General features: G+C 48.0%; 1 protein-coding gene across 1 annotated transcript; it reads right to left on the bottom strand.

Moving 5' to 3' along the window:
- Nucleotides 1–357: 357 nt before the first annotated feature.
- NPHS1 (nephrosis 1, congenital, Finnish type (nephrin)) lies at nt 358–18,671 on the bottom strand. The gene is made up of 29 exons (XM_006899714.1): nt 18,578–18,671; nt 18,251–18,466; nt 18,055–18,177; nt 17,689–17,817; nt 17,099–17,180; nt 16,618–16,721; nt 16,329–16,456; nt 16,069–16,240; nt 15,770–15,927; nt 15,369–15,513; nt 15,147–15,271; nt 14,271–14,457; nt 13,981–14,110; nt 13,695–13,867; nt 13,125–13,265; nt 12,903–13,043; nt 12,143–12,264; nt 10,974–11,145; nt 10,721–10,877; nt 10,486–10,637; nt 9,360–9,471; nt 9,094–9,275; nt 7,438–7,494; nt 4,684–4,803; nt 4,551–4,575; nt 4,370–4,445; nt 4,122–4,215; nt 3,910–4,025; nt 358–489 (listed from the first exon to the last, which is right to left on the bottom strand). Exons 1-29 carry the CDS (start codon nt 18,669–18,671, stop codon nt 358–360), a joined length of 3,765 nt encoding a protein of 1,254 aa, XP_006899776.1.
- Between the last annotated feature and the right edge of the window lie 4,109 nt (nt 18,672–22,780).

Genomic DNA, 22,780 nt, shown 5'->3' with positions numbered 1-22,780 from the left:
TTTCACTACATGTAGTTGAATTTGAAATAAGCTGGGTTTTTAATGTCCTCTCCTACTTTTGAATAAAGAACCTCAGAACAGCTCTTTATTTTCAAGAGTTCTATTATGAATTTACTGCGTCCCTTTGAAGAAGCTTTTGCTAAGTTTGAAAAATCTTCACGTGTCTCTGGCGGATTCTAGAGCCAATCCCACAGGAGACTCGCTGATACTTCGACACCAGCTTGCAGCCTTCTCTATTACTTGGATCCCTATTTTCTGAAAACAGTCTGATCTTTCTGCTTCTCACAGGATGAGGAAGCACGAAGAGAACTCTGGGAGTTTTCTGTCTTGTTGAGCGTGAGGGGAGGGTGGTGACAGTTATACCAGGTGTCCCCTTAGCTCAAAGGGCAGAGAATCAGTTTCTTCCATGCCCAGGTCACCTGCCACCTGATCGTAGATTCTTCTTGGGTCTTCGTACTTGTGTTCAGGCCAATGACAGCCATAGGGCCCCTGTTATGTGAAAGGTGTCATTAGAGTCATCATTATACATGCTTCACTAAATTTATATTTTCACGCCACAGGAGACACAAGAAATATATTTTCCTTTTCAACTTTAGCAATTTCCCAACCTATGTGAAGAGACTCCGAGGGAGAAGTATGGGCAGCCTCCTCCAGTGCCCTGGTGGCGCCCTGGTGGTGTGTCCTTGAGGAGTTGCACTTGGAACCCGGGGGTGGCACTGCCCTGGTAGTTCAAACCCACCAACAGCTTTCTGGGGAAAAAGGTAGGCATTCTCCTCCTGTGAGCTCTGGTGGCCTAGAATGTAGGGAGCTGCATCGCCAACCCAAAGGAGGCGCCTCTCTGGCAGTTCAAATCCACCAGCCACTATAATGGAAAAAAAAGATGGGCAGTCTCCTCCTGTGATCTGTAGCTTCTGAAGCCCCAATGGAGAGTTAGCAACAAGTCAGTTCCAACTCAGTGTTAATGAGCACTAATTCGTCCCATTTGATTTGCTAATTGGATTGTTCTGAGGCAAGTCAGGGAAAAAAGTTAAGTGTCAGAAATATGGCAAGATCTTAAAAAGCCCATAATATCAGCCATAGGAACTGTGGAATGTGAGTCAGTTATGATTCTGTTAGTCCAGTGAATTTCCAAAAATATTCACCAAAATAAAAGGGAGGGGGACAAACCATGTCTGGTCGTGTTTACTGAGGGGTCCTCTGGACACCTGCTAATAAAGAGCTGCATTGCCAAAGGCATGTAGTTTGAATCCACCAGCTGCTCTGAAGGAGAAAAATGGGCAGTCTCTGTAACTGCCTCTGAAGTCACTGGAGGCTCAGCTGAGTCAGTTCTAATTCAATGATACATAACAGTAACAACTGAGGGTATGTCTTGGCTCAGGGTTGAGAGAAAAGAATTGTTTTAGAGACTGTAGTTCAACTATGGCCTGCTTCTTAGGTTGGTACTGCTTGAGATCTAAGAGTTTCTTAATTGTTGGGGGGAAAGTCAGAAGATGAAGAATATTTTGTGACACATGAAAATCAGATGAGATTGAAATTTCAATGACAAAGAAAACAAAGGTTTTGTTGGAATGTAGGCATGCCTTCTTGTTTCTGTGTTGTCTGTGACTATTTTCACACTACAATGGCAGGCCTTTGTAGTTGTGAGAGACTGTATATGCTGCAAAGCCCAAAATATTTACTAATTGGCCCTTTACCAAAAAAAGTTTACCATTTCCATCTGTGCATTAGAGGGCACAGAGGGTCCAGCACCATAGACAGCATTTCTGCTCACATAATCTATGGTGGAGGGTTTAGAGCTGAGGTTGGTGCTCCCAATGGTACAGTGGGATATTCTTATCCTGGAAGTGCAAGGGCTAAGGCCACGCAGAAAGTCTAGGGTCCTGTCCCACCTTCCTTCCTGTGGGGTAAGGAGTAGAGTTTGGATGGTTGAAGTGCGTTCTGCTGTCCAGCTACCTCGTTGCTCCCTCTGGGCTTTCTGTCCCTGCTCTGCTCTCAGTCAGTGGATGCAGTGAGGCTAGCTAGTGGGTGGCTAGAGGCTGCCATGAGTTCGCACTTGTTCAGGCCTTCCCGATTAGAGTACTCCACTGCCTACCTCAGCAATCGGTCCATTGATGAGTATAGACCCACATGAGGGTGGTGTCAGCCCTGGGGGGAGGGTGTCTCTCTCTCTCTCTCTCTCTCTCTTTTCAAGTCAGAACTGACTCCTAATTGACTCTTCAGCAAATTTCCAAAACTCTAATTCACATGGAAAGAAGTTGCCCAGTTAGCAGTGCAGCTCCCTGGGAACACTCAACCAGAGCTCCCTTGGAGCTCTGAGGGAAGAGGGGCTCTCTTTTTGTGGGGAAGTGGGATTCTAACCTAGTTGGTTCAGGATTAGGTACTGTTTGATTCTGTTGTTCTGGGTCACTATGAGTCAGTATTGACTTGATGGCACTTGACAAGAACTAGAAGGATAAATACTTGAACTTGCTGGAGACATCTTAAGGAGGGAAATCTGGGATCCAGCTGAACCTGAAAACAATCCTGTACTTTGAGTTTTCAAATGAATGGACCCAAATTTTTATTCTCTATCTCTGTTTAACCAGTGGAAGAGAGATGGCTACTTGTCAAATGAAACACACTGGCTTCCTCTACCATGGTCATAGAATTGTACCTTGGCATACGGCACAAGGGTATTCTGGTGATATAGTCCCTAGAGAGCTGCAGGTCTCCTGCACTTCAAATCTCCACAGATTGGGAGAACGATGGCTAGTCTTTCCCCGTTGCCAGTGTACAACCTCAGCAACCCAATGGAGGGTCTCTATGAGCTGGAGTCACCTCTACAGTGGTGAGTGAGTTTGAAGTTCTCTTGTTTGTTTTGTTTTTATATACCTGCCTATCTGGAGTACACTTCCCAGACTCCTTTGCAGTTAGGTGTGGCCATGTGCTCACCAGGAAAATTGAGCAGATGTATGCCCTGAATCATAAGATAGGGCTGTGCCTCAGCCATGCTCTCCTTTTCTCTTCCCATGCCCTCTCCCCCCCCTGCCAGTGATCTGGTCCTTCTGTGCTGACTAGGGCAATTCACTAGGTAGCTTTGGTGGCTTAGTGGTAAGAAACTGCAGTGCAATCCCAAAGGGATGCAGTTCAAGTCCACCAGCTGCTCTAAGGAAGAGGGATGAGCAGTCTCCTCTTGTGTGATTTACTGGCTCTGGAGGGTCAGCAATGGGTCAGTTCCAACTCTGCGGTACTCAACAAAACCACCACCACAGGACAATACACTAGAGGATTACAGAAGTATGTGATAGAAAGAACTTGGTTTCTGGATTAAGTATATCATGCAACAGAGCCTTTCTCTGTTCACCTCTATTATGGATAAAGTAGACTTACTTTTTTTACCAGTAGATTTAAAAATGCATCAGAAAGATGGACAATGACTAGGGAGGATGAAGGTAAATTGATGCCTTTGAGCTGTGGTGCTGGAGAAAAGTGTTGAATATACTATGGACTGCTAGGAGAACAAACAAGATCATCCTGGAGAGGGTGAAGCCAGGCTGCTCCTTAGAGGCAAGGATTCTGAAGCTTCATCTGACAAACTTTGGCTATGTTACAAGGCAGTTTCAGTCCTTGGAGAGAGATATCATGCTTGGGAGGGTGGAGGGACAGCGCAGGAGAGGAAGACCCTCAATGAGATGGATCGATTCAGTGACTAATAGGGGTAGGTGTGTTGGAAGCAGTAAGAACTGGCACGGGATAGAGCAGGGTTTAGGGCTGTTGCACATACGGTATCTATGAGTTGCAGGCGACTCGACGGCACAGAACAACAACAGGTTGGCCTCTATTGCAGAAACAGTTCCACTAATACAAGTGTGCAGTAGTAGGTGGATTTCTGACACTGGCTGAGACATTTACTGACAAAAATTTCCTCACCATCTGTACTTCGTCATAGAGGGCTCCCCATGCTACAGAAGGAGCATTCTGTCTTTCCACCTCATCATACAGGGGTCCTGGAAACGCTGTACACTCATCCTGAAGACCTGTGAAACCTGCCGTTGGAGTGGAAGGAAGAATTTATTAGTGCACACAGTTCAGACGTCAGGGGTTTCTTTGGGTGGGCAAGTCCAGATGTAGGCACAGCTCACCTCGGGGGGAAGGCTCTTCCTCCGGCATGGGGGAGAGCTGAGGGCTGAAGTCCCTCATGGAGTGGTAATACAGCTCTACATCTGATGTGCTGACCTGTTACCAATCACCCAAAGGGGAAAAATTCAGATAAAATCCTTTCCATCCTCAGAGCACCTTGTTCCTGGAAAGGATGATTCAAATCAAGCCAATGGTGGTGTTTTAATCACTCAGTTCTCTGTTGTGGGCTTGGTGGGACCATCCTACTCACTATGGAGCTGCGAGTGTCCCGGTCTCTAGTCAACTGACTCTCTGAGTATTCGTTCTTGACTCGGTCCTCCTCTGACCTGCCAAGGTGGTGGTATGGGGGACGTTCGAGTGTTGACCCTCCGTTCCCCCTCATTCCCCAAGTTTCTTATGCAGAAGCTTCTTTACTGACTGTCTCTACTTACCCTGCTTCTGTCTTCTCTGAGATACCTGATGGGAATAGGAGATGAGGGGTTAGAGATCTTCTAGTGAATCTGGCTGTGGAAAGGCCTTCACCATTACCACCCTTAGGTCCTCCTCTACTGGATGCCTCCTCACCCTCAGCAAGGTGCCTCTGTCTCCACTTCCAGAGGAATCCCCCAACACAGAATCCATTGGAAAGTAGCAGGAGACTCCCAATAGCAAACAACACAGGCAGCAGGGGCAGCCCCGGGGGTCCTGAGGACAGGAAGCTATGCCTCAGTGATTGAAAACTAACTAGGACCAAGAGGGACTCAGGACCAAACAGTAACCCTCCTTCATTGTCAAGGGAGCAAATGAGCAGGAGTCTCAATTCCCACTCCTTGCCACCCCAATGCAGATGGGTCCTTTCTTAAGGCAAACCAGTAGCATTAGATCCTACCCTCTGTTTGAGCCTTGTTTTTAGATTCAGAAGGAATTTTATCACCTTAGCCGGGCACGTGAGAACTTCTGTGATCTGACTCTCCGCACCTCTGCAGCCTTACTAACCAACCAGGTGTTGAAGCCTCCAGTTCACCAACGAACTACTGGCCGTTCGTAGAACTACAGCTCCAAGTCTCAGCCCAGCCTAGTGTCTTGGGTTGAGATGTCCTTTCTTCACAAGCAAACTTCTATTTGCCCTTCAAACTTCATTTATGTTTACTTCATTTTTGCCCAGACTTCCATCTCAGCCAATATCAAGTTGACTTCCATGAATGATTCTGTCTGTGTAAACATCTGCTCAGCGTCTTTTCCTCATATTCTGAAGTGCAGCAATGAATGAATGGAAATCCAAAATCTCTGTAAATGTTCATTAAAATTATTAAAAAAAAGATGAAGAAAAAAAAAAGAACTGATACTGCATTAAAAAAAAAGCAGTTCTTATTTTTCTTTGGGAGAAACAACCACTTCTCACTCTTTCTGACTTAAAAGAATATGGTCTAGTTTGGCCAAATAAGCACCCTGTTCCTGTGTCCATAGTGGTTGGTCCTGAGACAGGCATTTGACCCAAAGTGGGACTTTTCTGAATGCTTGGACTGTTCCTCTGTTGGCTGCCTAAGAATGGAATAGAGCTGGGATGAGGGAAAATATTTTACTTCTCATTGTACAGACCTGAGAAGGAAGCTATAAGAGAAGACAAAGCCAAGAAAGGATAATAAACAGATCCTTGGTGAAAATTGTGAGCATTTGAATCCAGTCATAACTTGAATTTTCAATTTCATGAGCCAAGTAATTCTTTTTTTATTGCCTTCAATGGCTAAGATTTGGTCTCTTACAACCTCCTTGCCAGGCAGTGAAGGGAAAGCTTTGCAAAACTCAAAAATCTGCCCCATTTCCATACTCTGGAAGTTCTGTGTTGCACCATGCTGGCCAATAAAGTCAAGCTACTCGAATCCACCAGATGCTCTGTGGGAGAGAGATGGCCCATCTCCTCCCATGCAGTTTGCACCTTCTGAACCCACTGAAGGGTCAACTAGGAGTTGGTTCTGACTCCACGGCGATGACTTTGACCTTCTAATGATTAAGGATTGGTCTTATCAGGGATGTTGCCTGTATAGTATTTATGTTTAGATTTTCTGCTAAACAAAAAAGTTGAAGATCTGTTTGTCAGATCTGGCTAGCTCATGGTCTTTAGACTTGAACCAGTAGCCTGCTATACTTGCCGACTGGACTCATCAGTATCCAAAGCCAGCCATCTGCAGCCATTCCCGACAATGATCTTGGTCATCTCAGTCTCTGAAGCTGGTAGCCTCCAAGCCAGCAGTCTGAGACAAATGCCTACTGATGATTGAGACTCTGCTCCCCAGCCGCCTTTCTCTTGCGGGTTGAACTATAGACCTGTGACTTGCCTCTAAATGCACATGGGTAATTTCCTTGAATTCAGCCTCTCTGTCTATGTTGTTGTTGTTAGGAGTCATCAAGGCAGCTCTGACCATCCTCATGGTGTCTTCCATACTCAAGCCCGTTGTAGTTGTTGTCACTGTGTCAATCTATATCTATGTTGCTGAGTGCTGTGGAGCTGGAACAGAGACTCGCAGCTGACTCTCCAGTGGCTTGTCAGAGGCTGTAAATCACACAATAGGAGATAGCCCATATTTCTCTCACAGAACACCTGGTGGATTCAGACAACCTGCCTTTGAGTTGGCAAGGCAATTCCTTATCCACTAGGCAACTAGAGCTCACAGATATCTGTGTACAGTTGAGTCCATAGCTGACCCTCCAGCAGGTTTTCAGAGGCAGTAAATCACATGGGAAGAGAGTGCCTAGCCTTCTCCTGTGGAGCAGCTGGTGGATTTGAACTGTATACCTTTGTGGTGGCAGTTCCTTACCACTAAGCCACTAGAGCGCCCTCATAGTTACCTAGAGATAAGCTTAATTGGTTTTGCTTCTCTTGGTCTAAGACAACAACAGAAACCAAAACCCCAAAACTGCTTATGAGTTGGAGCTTGCCATCTCTTTACTCTTCCTGGATCTCTTGTGACCACTCCCTAGTGGAAAAGCCAAGGGCTGGTGCTGGTTGATTGTTCCTGTTATTTTAATTAAGAGCCAGGTGGTTGTAGGACACATGAGAAGGAGGCCAGCCTAAACGAGCTGCCCCATCAGGCTAATAGTCAGACCAGTCCAGGCTAGAAGTGCCCAGTAAGATACACAGAATCATGAGAAATAACAAATGTGCCAGAAGCTCCTGGGTTTGGGTGATTCATCACGTGGCAAAAGATAGAACAAAATGTATCACATCCAGGCAACAGGAAGAGCTAGTTTTTAAGAGACTGTAGACATCAGGAGAGGAGGCGGGATGAGACACTTAGAAGGTTCTTCTCTACAGCAAGGAACAGTGGGCTTGGTACCCACCTGTGGGCTGCTCTGTAGGAGGCTGGTGGCCAGGTTCTCCAGAAGGGTGGTCCAGGCCTGGGAAAGGATAGAGAGGTTTGAATTCACTTTTTTTTTTTTTTAACTGTAAACCACGAAACAATGTCTTTGATTTTATACAGGTTTTTAAAGTTATTTCCTCAATTTCTTCATGTTGTTATTATGGACCATTGAGTTGGAAATGACTCATAGATGACCCTCCAGTGGATTTTTATAGGCAGGTGATCACACAGGAGAAGATTGTTCATCGTTTTCCCTCAGAGCAGATGTTAGATTTGAACCTCATGCCTTTGGGTTGGCAGTGCAACTCCTTACCAGTGAGTATACCAGAGTATACTGTTTAACACAGCCCATTTTCCCAACCTGGCCACGGCCTGGAGAAGGGAAGAATATTCCCTTAGCCAGTCCAATTCATCTGCTGATGTCCAGGGATATGGAGGTGAACACAAGAACCAGCCTGTCCTGTCTGAAACCTCACTCACCACCATGCAGTAACCCAGGTCAGGCCAGGTCAGCAGTACGTGTCTTGCCAACATAAATTAAAGACCCAAGACAATATTAATCATCTTCTACTACAGAAATCTAAAAGATATGTTTCTTAGTTATCATCTGAAAATATGTCAGTGCTGGAGGAGAAATGTCATGAAAAGCAAGACACTGGGCATCCTCAAAAATTAGTTTGGCTGAGATTTCCTTGTACATAATTTTTCTCAAAAACTGTGTTGCTGCCATCTTGGTCTCCCTCCTAAGAACCATTATTTTCCTTTTTATTCAATTCAAACTATTTTCTAACTTTTTTCTCTCAGATCAATAATCATATTCAAACAGTAAGTTGGCTGAAAACTTGTCTGTGGAATTCACCAGCTTGTGCTGCCCTCTCATCTTTACCTCTTCCTCGCTGTGTGCCTTTGGGCAACTTGTTTAATATCTCTGGGCCTCAGTTTCTTCATATGTAAAATATGAAAGAATATAGGTACCTATTTTACTCTGGTGGCCTAGTGGTAAGGAGCTGTTGCCAACCCAAAGCCGTATAGTTTGAATTCACCATCTTCTCTGTGGGAGAAAGATGGGCACTCTTGTCTCCTGTGATTTATAGTCTCTAAAAACCTGCTGAAGGATCACCTATGAGTTGGTTTCACCTCATAGTATATAACAACAGTTTTGCTATGCAGAGCTTGGGTGGCGTCATCCCTAGAGAGTTTCACTGCTAACCCAGAGGTCACACCTTTCTGACAGTTCCAATACACCAGTGGCTTCACAAGAGAGATGGACAATCTCCTCCCATGCAGTTACAGCCTGGGAAACCCACTGCAGGGCAGATGTCAGTCAGTTCTCACTCCATGCCAATGAGGCTGAGCTTTGTCGTTTTGTTTTTTTTTTAACTATACCATCCGATAGGGGCAAGGTGCCTACTGGTAAGAAGCTGTGCTGGAATCCCAAAGGTTTGAATCCACCAGTTGCTTTGTGGGAGAAAAACGATCAATCTCTCATGTGATTTACTGCCTCTGAAAACCCACTAGAGGGTCACCTATGATACAGATCCAACTTGACAACACACAACAACAACAACAACATACAATTCCATACAATCCCCACCTGACAGAATTCTTCAATCTGCCTGAGACTATCTGTTCTCACCTGGAGTGGTAACTGAGAGCTGGATTCCTTTGCCAGTCAATTCACTGTCCCCCAAGGCATTACTGGCCAGCAGCCAGATCCTGTACTGTGTAGACGGCTGCAGCCCAGTCAATGTGAAGGTGGTGGCCTGGGGTGGTAGGGCATCCACATAGAGGTACCCCGGAGTCCCCAGGGCCTCGTATCTGCACGACAAGAAGGGCAATCACTTCAGGGAGAGGCTCCAGCACTACGGGCTGTCACCCCTTACTCCCTTGACTGGAACTCACCTGATGTGGAACTTCTGTGGCAAGCCCCCATCAAAGCCAGACTTCCACTCCAGCCCCACGGAGTGAGGGGTCATGCTCACCACCTTTAATCCCGATGGGGAGTCAGGGCGGCCTTTGGGAAGAAGGATGGAGAAGGAAGATGTGGTCAGAGTACAAAGGGGTTCTGGGAGATTCTTCCCAGATTTATCCTAAGAGACGTGAATACACACTCTACTCGTAGTGGGTATCTGTTCAGTGTGCCTGTGGATTTCATTGGAGAACCATCCTCCTCATTCTCATCATGTTTTCCTGAGGGAGGAGACTTCCCTCCTCCTAGGACAGACCTTAGGGAGCTTTGGTGACCTAGTAGGTAAGAAACTGCTGTAATTCCATAGACACATGGTTTGAACCATACTGGAGGGTCAGTTGTAAGTGGGTGCCAGCTTCACTTGACAGTACACAACAACAACAACAACAACAACAGGTCTGATAGTGTGCTGCTTCTCTCATCCCCAATCCTGCCTCTTCCCCCATGGGCCATGTGATAGGCTCAGGAGTGAACTGGAAGTAAGCAGAGACAATGAAATTTCATTCTAGCATTTTCATCCTACTGCTAGAAAGAGAAAATTGTTCCTTTCCCCTGGAAAAGACAAAATACCATATGTAGTTATTTCTGTTAGGTGCCGTCGAGTCAAGTACGACTCCTTGAGACCTTGTGAACAACAGATCAGACCCTGAGCATAAAGCCAACGCGGAGTTGACAACAGATGAACCTAGACTAATTCTTTAAAATCTTTTTAGTTACTTGAGCCAATAAATCCTCCCATCTTTGCTTTTTCTCTTAGTTTAAGACATCCCCCCCACCCCCAGCCACTGGAACCAAAAGTGTCCCAAAGAAAAACACCCTTAAAATGGTGTTTTTGTTTTTTTTTTTTTAAAAAAAAAGGTTTGTTTCCTGCTGTTTGTTGCTGCCTTCTCTCTGTGTTTACCCTAAAGGCCTAGGCTTCCTGGGGTTTTCAGGAAAAACTTCATCTCATCAAAAATCCTTCTCAAGTTTCAGGAAGGCTGCCAGTCGGAGGCCAACTAGGGACTTTGGGGTTGTCCTAGATAACACCCCTAATACCCTCAGAACCTGTTCCTGCCTTACTGATGCTGACGAGTTGAATGTTGGTGTGATCTGAGCCAAGGGGGTTGGTGGCTGTGCAGGTGAAGAGGGCATAATCCTGGGCTGCAGACACGTTGGCAATGGTCAGGAGGCTACTGTGGACCCCACCTTGGTGGTATGTGTGCTCCACGTACCTGGAGAGGAAAGGAGAGGAAGCAGGGACTTGGGGGAAGGACCATTTGGAGCTGAGGTGCTACCTGGCCGAGTCTGGGCTCACCTGGGATCCTGGAGGTCCAGTGGGACTCCATTTTTAGCCCAAGTAAAGACAATATTGGGGACACCTCTGGCACGGCAATGGAGGGTGGCAGAACTGGTGCTGTCTCCAGCTGCAGCCACCTTACTTAGGGGAGTGGGGTGCTCCACCTGAGGTGCATCTGGAAGGGAGTGGGTCAAAACAAAGCATGTGGAAAGATATGAGAACTTCAAGTCCAGTGACTGGCCTTTCTGTCAAGAATTTAAATGCTACTTACATCTGACGATAAGGCGAACCAGCCCTCGGGCTGGAGGTGCCACCCCATTGTCCACGATGCACTGGTACGCGCCAGCCTGGGCCAGTTTGGCCTTTTGAATCTTCAGATATCCTGTGGATCCCTTTGATCCTTGCTCTATGTCATCCATGCTCTGGTCCTCCTCCTCTTCCTCCTGGAAGCCCAAGACTCAGAGGTTGGGCCTCACAATCAGGCCCTATAAGCAGCATGCTCAGAATTGGGTCAAGCAAGGCTCCCTCTCAGATGGAATCATCCTCTATAGAGTTGCAAATAAAAATTTCCCATCATTCACTTTTATATCCATCTGTCTGACCATTCACGCATAGATCTACTCATTCATCCACCAATCCAGCCATTAACACTTGGAATCATCTATCAGTACTTCCATTCATGTATTCATTTATTCATTAATCCAATCTTTTTTGGTTTTGATCCACCCATCTATCACACCGCTTAGTGATAAGAAGTTGAACTGCCAATCCAAAGGCATGTGATTTGAACCCACCAGCTGCTCCACAGGAGAAGGAAGGGCAATCTCTTCCCATGTTATTTACTGCTTCTGGAAACTCTCTGGAGGGTCAGCTATGTGTTCCAACTCGATGATGATACACAACATTACTACTCCCATTCTCCATTCATCCACCCTATTCACTCAGTGATATATAAACACACCCATAAGCATATACACCTCTTCATTCATTTATCCATTTCTCCACTGACCCACAACCCATTCTCTTATCCATCCATCCATTAATCCATCATCTTTCCATAGACATCTTTCTGCTGATGGTGCATCAGTTCATTCATTGCCCTGCTTCTCCTCTCCTCTATCTATCCACTTATATTGTGTAGTCAATTAGCTACCCATCTACCATCTGTTTATTGTTTATCTACTTGTCCATAAATTCACCCACACACTTATTTGCTCATCTAACTGTTCACTCACTCATCTATCCAAACACCCATCCATTATCTATCTGTCCATACACCTACCCATCTATCAGCCATTCTATAAACAGTTCTTGTTGGAACATGCTCCTGACATAAATGTGCAAGCTCATACAGAGGTGGCTCCCACTCCCAAGGAGATCACAGTCAACACTGTAGTCCCCCAATCCCCCATCTCCATTCACCAGAGGCTGGAAACTCACTAGCTTTTCCCAATTGAACATCCCTGGGAGGATGGGGTTGGCTTCAACGGTGCAGGCTATTTCCACAGAACCTCCGATATCCACCTCAGTGGGATCCTGGAGGGTGCGGATGTTGGGCGCATCTGGGGAGGGGCAGAGGCTTGTGTATGTCACTTGGACCTTACAGGGCACCGTAGGAAAGGGTCTCAGGTGGGAGCGATGTCTTAAAGGTGTGCAAGGAAGTTGTGATATGGTCACAGTCAGCTCATTATCAGGAACAATTGGAAGAGGGTTCTCAGGGTTGACAACTGCGGCCATGCCTCTGTGGAACTTAGAGTAAGTTGGGAAATTTTCCAGAACTGTGTTGTGGTGGTGGTATTACCAAGGGGAGTGGCTTTCTCATGGAAGTAGCTGCCATGTTGGTGAAATTCCTTTGTAGGTAAAATTGCAACTTCGGTCTCCTTGTCGAGTTCTGGTCATGTAGAGTGTTCTGTTCTAATTCACCAGCCATTTTATGAGAGAAAGATTAGGCAGTCTCCTCCACTCAAGATTTAAAGCCTAGGAAACTCCATAGAGAAGCGCTAGGAGCCAGAATCTAGTACATTTTTTAGTGGGCGTGGCTCCAGCGTGGGTGTGACTACAGTGTGGGAGGGGCTTCAGAGGCGGTATCCACGATAGGCAGGGCTTCCGCAGTGGCTGAGGTTGCCCTTGGCGGCGTGGTGTCCATGGTGGGCAGGGCTCCTACTCTCCAGCAGTTTGCTAGGGCGGAAAGGGAACTCACAGTGCACGTCCAGACGCACAAGCACCTCAGCGGTGCCCTCTGAGTTCTGGCAGTACAGTTGATAGAGGCCATCGTCCGCGCGAGTCACGTTCCACAGCTGCAGAGCTCCGTCAGGCCGAATACGATGCCGGGGTCCGCCAACTGCGGGGGGAGGCACAGTGAGGCGCCTGCTCGGCTCTCAGTACCCAGGACCGCCCTTGTCTCCCTGTTCTCTCCGCACACCTGGGCTGAGCCTGTAGCCCCGGAATGTCCAGTTGAAGGCTTCGGGAGCGGGGTTGGCAGACACGGACACGGGCAGTGTGACCTCGCCGTGCTCCACGGCGGTCACCACAGGAATCTGCTCTCCCAGAAACTCGGGAGGGTCTGCAGAAAGGTCGATCCCGGGAATGAAGATAATTGCTAAGGTTGGAATCCAGGGCGCAGATTCCAGGTCAGACACAGATTCACGGTTTAAAGCTAGGGTCACGATTAGGTTGGGGGCAAGGTAACATTTCAGGTAGAGCAGAGGTCAAGAACAGGTCAAAACAGAAAAGGTTATAGATAGAAAGAGGAGTCAAGATAAAAGTCAAGGGTTGAGGATGACGTGGTGGCGAGCACGTGGGGATCACATAGTGGTTAAGACGGGGACAAAGGACCAAAGCAACATCAGGATGGGGACAATAGCTGAATAGTAGTTGGTGCAAGGTCAAGAGTCAGGATAAAGCTCAGTAACAGTTGAGGACGGAGGGAAAGCACAGCATCTGGTGAGGCCGGGAGTCTGCAGGGTCAGTCAGTCCTGGGCAGCGCACATACACAGCACATTGAGGCTGTAGAAGGCGCTGACGGTCTCCTGGAGCTCGGCGCTGTATGCACGGCAGATGACGCGGTGGCTGTTGTCGCGGGATGCCACTCGCAGCAGGACGCTCATGGCTGCGCCGAAGCCCTTGTAGGGGGCGCTCCGGGGCGGCGCGGTCACGCCTTCCAGGCTGTGAACCCGAAGGGGGCGGGATCTCGGTGGGACGAAAGCCAGAAGGGGCGGCGACTGGGCATGAGGTCGGGCGGGCGGGGGCGGGACTGCTCGCCCCTCTCTCTCCCTCACCTCTCCCCCTCCTTGTCCCACGACAGGTTGACGGGGGGGTTGCTGCTGATACTGATGCACGTCAGGTTTACCACGTCCCCGGGGCGCAGCGCCGAGTTGTTGGCCAGGATTGTCACGTTTGTTGGGGGAACTTGAGAGCGAGGGTCAGAGATGAAAGAGAAGACCTCCTGCTTCCGCCGCTCCCTGCCCCCGCTCCTCCTCAAACCCTGCGTCTTTGGCTGGTGGGATCTCAGTTCTGGCTCCGCTTCACGCACTGAACGCCCACCCTCCCCTCTTGTCTGCGCCCTTACACTGCACCACGAGCTGTGTGGACGAGCTGAGACGGCCTGCTTTGCATGTGAACTTGGCTTTGTTGTCGGATGGGCTGGTGATCAGCACCAGCTCGCGGGAGAAAGTGTTTCCCGACTTCTCCAGATTTCCCAGCTGCACCTGCCGTGGCTCCTGCGGAGACCGCGGCTCGGTCACTGTGCGGGAGTCCTGGGGAGGTGGGGGCTGAGCGTCAGCCTGGGCATCTACCCCTCACCACAAGCGCTGACACACCCATCCATCGGACTGGCCACTGCCAGTCTAGACGCAGCCTTTTCGCTCTGGAGGAAAATGTGTTCCTATAGGCAGGCATGGGGTCTCTGGTGGCCTAGTGGCAAGGAGCTGCTTCCCCAACAGAAGGCATGAAGTTCAAATCCATCATCTGCTCCGCGGGACAAAGATGGGTAGTCTCCAGTCTTGTGATTTATTGCCTCTGAAAACGCGCTGACTTGACGGTATATATACAACATAGGCAGGCACAGCCGTATGCAACCTCTAATCCGCATGCTCAGAATTCAACTCATTGCCATTCAATGCAGACCGACCCGGAGCTGACCCTCCAGCGGCCTTTCTGAGACTATAAATTGCACGGGAGGAGACTGTCCATCTTTCTGCAGCAGAGACACTGGTGTATTCAAACTGCCAGCTAGAGGTTGGTGCTCCGTCCACCTATGGCTCCACAAAATCCATCCCTGCTACATTTACCAAACATCACAGGCCAGGAAACTCCCTGCATTCTCAGGCCTTACCCAGAATTTCCTCATTTTTTTAATGCCCTCCCCTCCAAACCTCCCACCCCATTCTTAGTTCCTTTGCTCAGAATCTCCTTTCCCCAATTATTTCTCTTGCTGGACACTAACCTTGTACCAGGTTAGAGAAGGTTCTGGGTTGCCCCCTATGGCCAAACACACCAGCCTGACACGAGTTCCAGCCCGGAGTCGCTGCTCTTCTGGAGGACCCTCGATCCACAGCTTCTGAGCAGGATCTGAGATGGAGGGAACCAGGAAGGGTGTTTTCCCTCTCAGGGCCTGGAAGAGGGGTCTCTGTGGCTTAGGGACATCCTGGGGCTGGAGTAGGCTCACATTTGATATTTAGGGTGAGCGACTTCTTGAAAGTCTCCTTGGTAAAGGCCTCACTGAAGGCCTCACAAGTGAGCGTCAGCCCGTTGTCCTCTCTCCGTGCCAGAAATGTCAGGTTGGACATGGAGATGTGGCCACCATGGAGGCCCTGTCAGAGAGCAAGTTTCACACTTGGGGGCCTGCCACCCCTATCCACATTACCAGAGGTCTAATCAACTCTAGATCCTAAGAGGGACACATGAGGTTTCTGTACCCTTCTGTCACACTGTCCATCCTGCCCTCCCCCAAGGCCATCAGTCCTTCCATCTCCTTGTATCTCAGATTTAGGGGCCAGCCTCAGGACCCCGGACTCCAGGCCCTCACTGACCTCCTTCCTCAGTCTCCAGCCTGAGGTCCCACCTCACCTCCATGACTGTTTCCTCCGTGGGCAGCAGCTGCCGCCAGCCCAGCCACCACTTCAGCAGGACTTGTGGGCGGCTGGACTTACTGACGCAGGCGAGGGTCATGTTCTTGTTCTCAGCCTGGGACACAGACCCCAGGATGGTAATGGCACTGGGGGGGACTGTGGAGACAAGTGGTCAGAGGAGACGAGGATCAGATCAGACAGGGAACTGGGGCAGATAATGAGGAGTTGAGGGGTGATCCGGAGGCACACACATAGTTCTCGGGCTAGAACTGACAGGCAGTTGGCACTCTGACTCACAGATGACCTGCAAGGTGACACTACGTTCCTGGGTCTCTGTGGACACGCTGTTGTGGGCCTCACAGCTGAGCCGGGCTCCTTGGTCCTCGGGCCGCACAGTCATCAGCAGTGTACTGCGGGCCACTGCCTGAGCATGCTGTGTGCCCCATGCTGTGGACACGGGCTGGCCATTCTGAGGACAGTGACAGTCTCGGGTTGGCCCAGGACTAGTTCCTGACCCTGGTCCTCCCCCACCTCCAGTCTGCTTCTTCTGCCCTCACCTTCAGCCACTGCAGGGTGGCTGGTGGGTTCCCCCCTTGGGCTTTGCACGGCAGCTCCAAGATCTGCCCAGCACGCACATGCCCCTCATCCAGGCCTGGCCACTCAATGACAGGGGGTCCTGGTGGGACTGAGGTGCAGCAGTCACTCAGTGGGTCCAGGGACTCCATCCTTTCTGTATTCTGTTCCCCTCCTCCCCCTCCTCCTCTCTTATTTAAATGCTTGGATTGTTCACATTCTTGTGTTCCACCAAGACCGCCAACCCCTACGCACAGCTGGATCCTCACTTACACAAAATATTCATGGTGATTGAGACCTTCATGGGGAATTCCAAAGCTGGGCTGGACCCCTCACAAACCAGCAATTGCCCATTGTCTGAGCTCTGAGGAGTCACCCTAGGGGTGGGAGGTTATGATGCCGGGGTCAGAGACATCATCTGAAATCTAGGAAGTTAAGACATAGAGTGGAGATCCCAGGTCTCTGGGCCTGATCAGATTTCCATGTTGACTTTCTCTGGCATCTGACATTTCCATGGGGGAGATTTGGAGGATCAGTCAGAATGTGGGTCTAAGAGGCCCACATGTGGCCCAAATCTTTGTACTAAATACCTTGGAAAGTTAGGTGGCAGTGAAGACATTTTGGAGGGTCAGGATTAAGTATTGGGACCCAGATAGTCATGTGACTCAGGTTTCCATGTTTGAATCCCCGGGGGTATGAAGTTCTCAGGGGGAATTGGGCATTTGGGTTGGGAAGGATGTCTCAGCTGCCAAACCTGGCTGTGGCCTCTGTGGTGAAGAGTCTCTCCTGAGATCCATCATTCACGTCAACAAAGACGTCAGAAATGGTTTGTCCACCTTGGGGTAGAAAAGGGCTGAAGGGAAGCTGGACTCCTCAGACTGAGAAGCCCAGTCTGAAAGCCTTCAGGGAGGACGTGATGCCTCCTCTTTCTAATTCTAGAAGAAAAGGATCTAGTGCATTGAATCTGTTCACTCCACATCCCTGGATGAGTCCTGGGGCAGGAGGGAGCAGGGTCCTGGATCTCTTCCCTTCTTACTCTCTTGCAGGGTTGTCTCATCGCCCCTCCCTCCCCAGCACCCATTTCTGCATTAACACTATCAGTATCCTTGTCCAAGCTTGGCCTCTCCCTTGGGTCTTAGCTGAGGGGCTCCTGTGGTCTCCTGGATGCCTCCTCCCTGGATATTTCCTAGACTCTTCCATACACCAGATCCCAATTTAAATGTAGTGTAGCCAAAAGCACACCTCTCCTGCTTGTTCTTGGCTCAAAGATGACATATTTTCTGGGACCCTTAGGAGAGCAGAGGGCAGAGCTTCAGACTGACCCTACAGTTTGCCCACACTCACTCTGGAAGAAGGTGATGTCAGGTGCTGGCTTTGCATCTCCAGTGACACAGGTGACTGTGTATGCCTGTCCAGCTACCCAGGTAACCAAAGTCCCTGCCTCAGGGGTCATCTGGAGCACTTTGGGGGGCACTGGTGAGAAAAGGTCATTCAGCACTGAGAAGGAAAAATGATGAGTTGAGTCCCTTCATCATGACCAAGTGTGAGATTCTGAGGGTGTAACAGGACAGGGTTCAGATCTGTTGTTCACAGGACTGCTATGGGTTGTACTCGACTTGATGGCATCTAGCAATGACAACAATTCAATAAATGACTCCTGGGTAGGAAGAAGGCTGTGATTCCAGGGTTCTGGAGGTCCCTCATGCATACCCAAGACAGAGAGGATCACTTTGGGAGACACAAGTTCGGGACTTGTCTCTGAACGGCCGACCTGGCACTCATATTCTGCATCGTCACTGAGGTCACACGCTGTGATATGTAGGTGGAATTCTCCTGCAGGGAGGACCTGAGGTCATTCCCATTGGCCTCCTCTGGTGGTTCAGGGCCTCAGGTTCTGTCCCCTTACCTTTAGCAGGGTCTCCCTTGAGGCGGTACCGTGGGAAGCCAGGAATCCTTGGGTCGGGGCCTAGAAGAAGTCCATCCTTGGCCCACTGCACCGTACTGCCAGGGGCGCTGATCCCGCACTGCAGCTCAGCTGTGGCCCCCTCCAAGACCGTCACATTTTCAGGCAGGGCCCAGAAGTCTCGGTGGACCAAGGCAGGGACCTGCGACTGAGCCAGGCCTGGGAATCCAAGGTGATCAGTGAGCGAGGATTATTTGGGATCTGGCTGAGGAATGTGGATGAGCATTGAGGACTGCCAGGTGTTGGCCCACAGACCAAGGCTGCACTCACCTGTGGCCAGCAGCCCCGTGAACAGCAGGACAGTGCTGCCGGGAGTTCTCGGGGTCCTGAGGGCCCGCTCAGGCCCTCTGCCCATGGCCTCCATAGTGTCCATCACCTCTCTCCTGTGTCTACTTCTATCTTTCTCTGGTTTATATCTTCATTTCTTCTTTTTCTGTTTCTCTCTCTCTCCCCCCTCTCTCTCTGTCTTAGATTCACTGTATAAGTCTCTATTTCTCTCTTTGCTGTTCTGTTTCTCTCTCTTCTTTCCTGCTACTCTGCCTCTGCTCTCCTCTCTCTTGTCCCCCTCCCCTGTTTCTGTCTCTGTCTTTCTCCCTGTCTTAGATTCTTTTTCTTTCTTAGTCTCCTCTTTGTTGGTTTCTCTTCCTCTATCCTGCTACCCCACCTCTGCTATTCTCTCCTCACTCACAATCCCTCAAGGAGGCTGAGTTGGGTCCTGTCCTCTGATCGGCTGGGCTCATCCTCACACGTCCTCCTCCCCTGGGTCCACTCACAAGTCTCCAGCTCTGGACCTCTGGCCAGCACTCCTCCCAGACCAGCTAGTACAGGAAATCCTCTGTCAGCACATGCCAGGCACATTCCTCGGTGCCTCCCCAGCACCTGCAAACCCAAGGGCCTGGTCTGTGCTTGGTGTGGGGTTGCATGGCAGAAAAGTGGGCAGATCAGAACAAGGCTGTCCCAGCTCAACCAGGGAGCAGAGAGCTGGGCCCAGTGTGGGAGGTAGACTTCCAGCTCTTCCCTGCCCTGAAATGTGACCTTGGAAAATCCCTTCACTCCCTGAGCGCAGATTGGGCTCTTCAGGAATGTCAGGGATCTCTACTGGGGAGTGTGCATGAATGTGAGAGATTTCAGGGAGTACAGGAGGAAGTGAAGTACCCATATGAGTGTGTGTGTAAGAATCTGAGAGGGTGAATTGTGGTTTGTGAAAACATGTGGACAGCCTGTGCGTGTGAGGGTGGAGGGTGCGGGGCAGTGAGAGTGATGAGAGTAAAAGGATCAGCTTGGGCTGCTGCAGGTACAGGCTGCAATGTTATCAGCTTTGCATTCTATCTGAAAAAATATCACAGTATCAAGTGATCACTATGGAGGGACAAACTGTCCATCTCCACCAATCAGAAGCAGCCATTGTTGTTGTTAAGTACCATTGCATTTAGTATGGCCCCATAGTAATCCTGTGAACAACAGATATTAACCCTGTCCTGTCCTGTGCCAACCCCACAATCTAACACACTTGAGCCCATTGCTGCAGTCATTATGTCAGTCCACCTGGTTGAATATCTTCCTCTCCTTTGTTGTCCTTTTTTTAAAAAACTTATTTTATTTCATTATTTTTTGTGTGTACCGTCAAATCAGATCTGACTGGTACAAAAGGAGATTGTTCCTCCTTCTCCAGCAGAGCATCTGGTGGATTCGAACCGTGCAATTGCAGCTTCTTGCCACTAGGCCACCAGAGCTCGCCACTGTTGTCCCTTTACATTTCCAAACATGATGTCCCTATCCAAGGAATAGCCTCCCCACACCCACATATCCAAAATATGAGATGAAGCTTCAACATCCTTGCTTCCAAAGAGCAGGCTTCAATTTCTCCAAGTTTTATCTTTTTCTTTTCTTTTGACAGTACATGGGATATTCAGAGTTCTCCTCCAACATCACAGTTCAACGGCACTGATCTTTTTTCTGCCGTTCTTATTCATTGTCCAGCTCTCAGAGATACATAGTAAGTGTTTGGAAAGACCATGATCTGAATCAGGTGCACCTTAGTCTTCAAACTAATATCATTGCTCCTCACTAATTAGGAAAGATTGTTAATGCATATTCCTCAGATACTGATGCCACATTCTTCTTTATAACGTCCAGCTTCTTGAATTATTTTCACAGTGTACAAATAGAAGAGGTATGGAGAGAGGATACAACCTGACACATATCACTTTTTAAAAATTTTATTATATTTTTTATTATTATTCACTCTTTTTTTAAGGAATAAACTAATTTTCTTTTCTATCATGGAGCTTTCAAGTATGGAGACACAAAGGAAGAGGAAGAGTTATAAGCAGACACTAGTGATTGGAACATGGAATGTAAGAACCATGAATGTAGGAAAATTAGGAAAATTAGATATTGTTAAGGAAGAAATGGAATGTATAGATATTGACATACTAGACATTGGTGAGATGAGATGGATTGGCATGGAGCATTTTGAGTCAGATGATCATATGATATATTACTCTGGAGATGAAAAGGTGAGGAAATACGGGGTTGCATTCATAGTTTAAAAAGTCATTTCTAGATCCATCTTGAAGTACAATATTGTGAGTGACAGGATAATATCCATATGCATACAAGGAAGGCCAGTGAATACCACTATCATTCAGATATATGAACTAACAAACAGAGCCAAGGGAGAGGAAATAGAAGATTTCTACCAACTTTTACAGTCAGAGATCGATCGAACATGCAGTCAAGATGCATTGATAATAATGGGTGACTGGAATGCCAAAGTTGGGAACAGAGAAGAAGAATCAGAATCAGTGGTTGGAAAACATGGACTTGGTGACAGAAATGAAGCTGGAGAGAAAGTGATTGAAGTTTGCACGATCAATGACTTATTCATTGCAAATATGTTTTTAAGAGACATAAACACAGGTTATACACATGGATTTCACCTGATGGTATGCATAGGAATCAGATTGATTACATCTGCAGAAAGAACCACTGGAGAAGCTCAATATCAGCTGTGAAAACTAGGCTAGGAGCTGATTGTGGAACAGACCACCAACTACTCATATGAAAGTTCAAGCTGAAGCTGAGGAAAATTAAACTGGATCCACGGGAACCAAAATACGACGTTGAGTCAATCCCACATGAATTTCAGAACCACTTCAGGAACAGGCCTGAGGCCTTGAACACCAATGAGTGAAGACTGGATGAGTTGTGGGAGGATATCAAGGGTATCATCCAGGAAGAGTGCAAATGGCTATTAAAGACAGAGGAGGAAGAAAAGACTAAAATAGATGTCAGAATAAACTCTGAATATTGCACTGGAGCAGAGAGAAGCCAAAGCACAAGGAAGAATTCAAGATACTAAAGAGCTGAAAAGAAGATTTCAAAAGTTAGTGCGGGATGACAAAGCAAAATATTACAATGAAATGTGTAAGGAGCTGGAGTCAGAAAATCCAAAGGGAAGAACTCGCTCAGCATTTCTTAAGCTCAAGAAACTTAAGAACAAATTCAAACCTTGAGTTATTATAATCAAGGATGCTTTAGGCAGAATATTAAATGATCCAGGAAGTATTAAAAGAAGATGGAAAGAATATATTGAGTCACTGTATCAAAAGGAATTGTCAGACACAGAAGAATTTAGTGAAACAACATATGAGCAAGAGCCTATAGTGGTGAAGGAAGAAGTTCAAGCTGCTTTGAAGGAAATGGCAAAAAATAAGGCCCCAGGAATAGATGCTATACCAATTGACATAGTTCAGCTAACAGGTGCTGCCCTGGACATGCTCACCAAGTTGTGCCAAGAAATCTGGAGAACAACCACTTGTCCAACTGACTGGAAGAAATCTATATTTGTTCCCATTCCAAAGAAGTGTGGACACTATAGAACAATACCATTGATTTCACATGCAAGCAATATTCTACTGAAGATTATCCAAATCAGCAGAGAACTGCCAGAAGTCCAGGTTGGGTTTAGAAGGGGTTGTGGTACTAGGGATATTGTAGCTAATGTTAGATGGGTCTTAGCTGAAAGCAGGGAATATCAGAGGAATGTCTATCTGTGTTTCATTGATTATACAAAGGTGTTTGCCTGTGTGGGTCATAACAAACTGTGGCTGACTCTGAGAAGAATAGGAATCCCAGAACACTTGATCATGCTAATATGAAACCTATACTTGGACCAGGAGGCAGTCATCAGAACAGAGCAAGAAAACTGCATGGTTCAAAATTGGGAAGGGCGTACCCCAGGGATATGTTCTGTCTCCATACTTTTTCAACCTATATGCTGAACAGATTATCCGAGAGGTTGGGCTCTATGAGGAGGAATGTGGTGTCAGGATTGGTAGAAGATCTATCAACAATCTGTGTTATGCAAATGACATAACCCTGCTTGCTGAAACTGAGGAGGACCTGAAGCACTTGCTGCAGAAGGTCAAGGACTGCAGCCTTCAATATGGATTGAGGCTCAATGTCAAG

The sequence above is a fragment of the Elephantulus edwardii genome, unplaced genomic scaffold (genome assembly GCF_000299155.1).
Source record: "Elephantulus edwardii isolate Elephantulus edwardi_28Jun2011 unplaced genomic scaffold, EleEdw1.0 scaffold00266, whole genome shotgun sequence".
In the NCBI taxonomy this organism is placed as follows: domain Eukaryota; kingdom Metazoa; phylum Chordata; class Mammalia; order Macroscelidea; family Macroscelididae; genus Elephantulus; species Elephantulus edwardii.
Note: the sequence above shows the minus strand (reverse complement) of the source record. Positions and strands in the feature narration are given on the sequence as shown.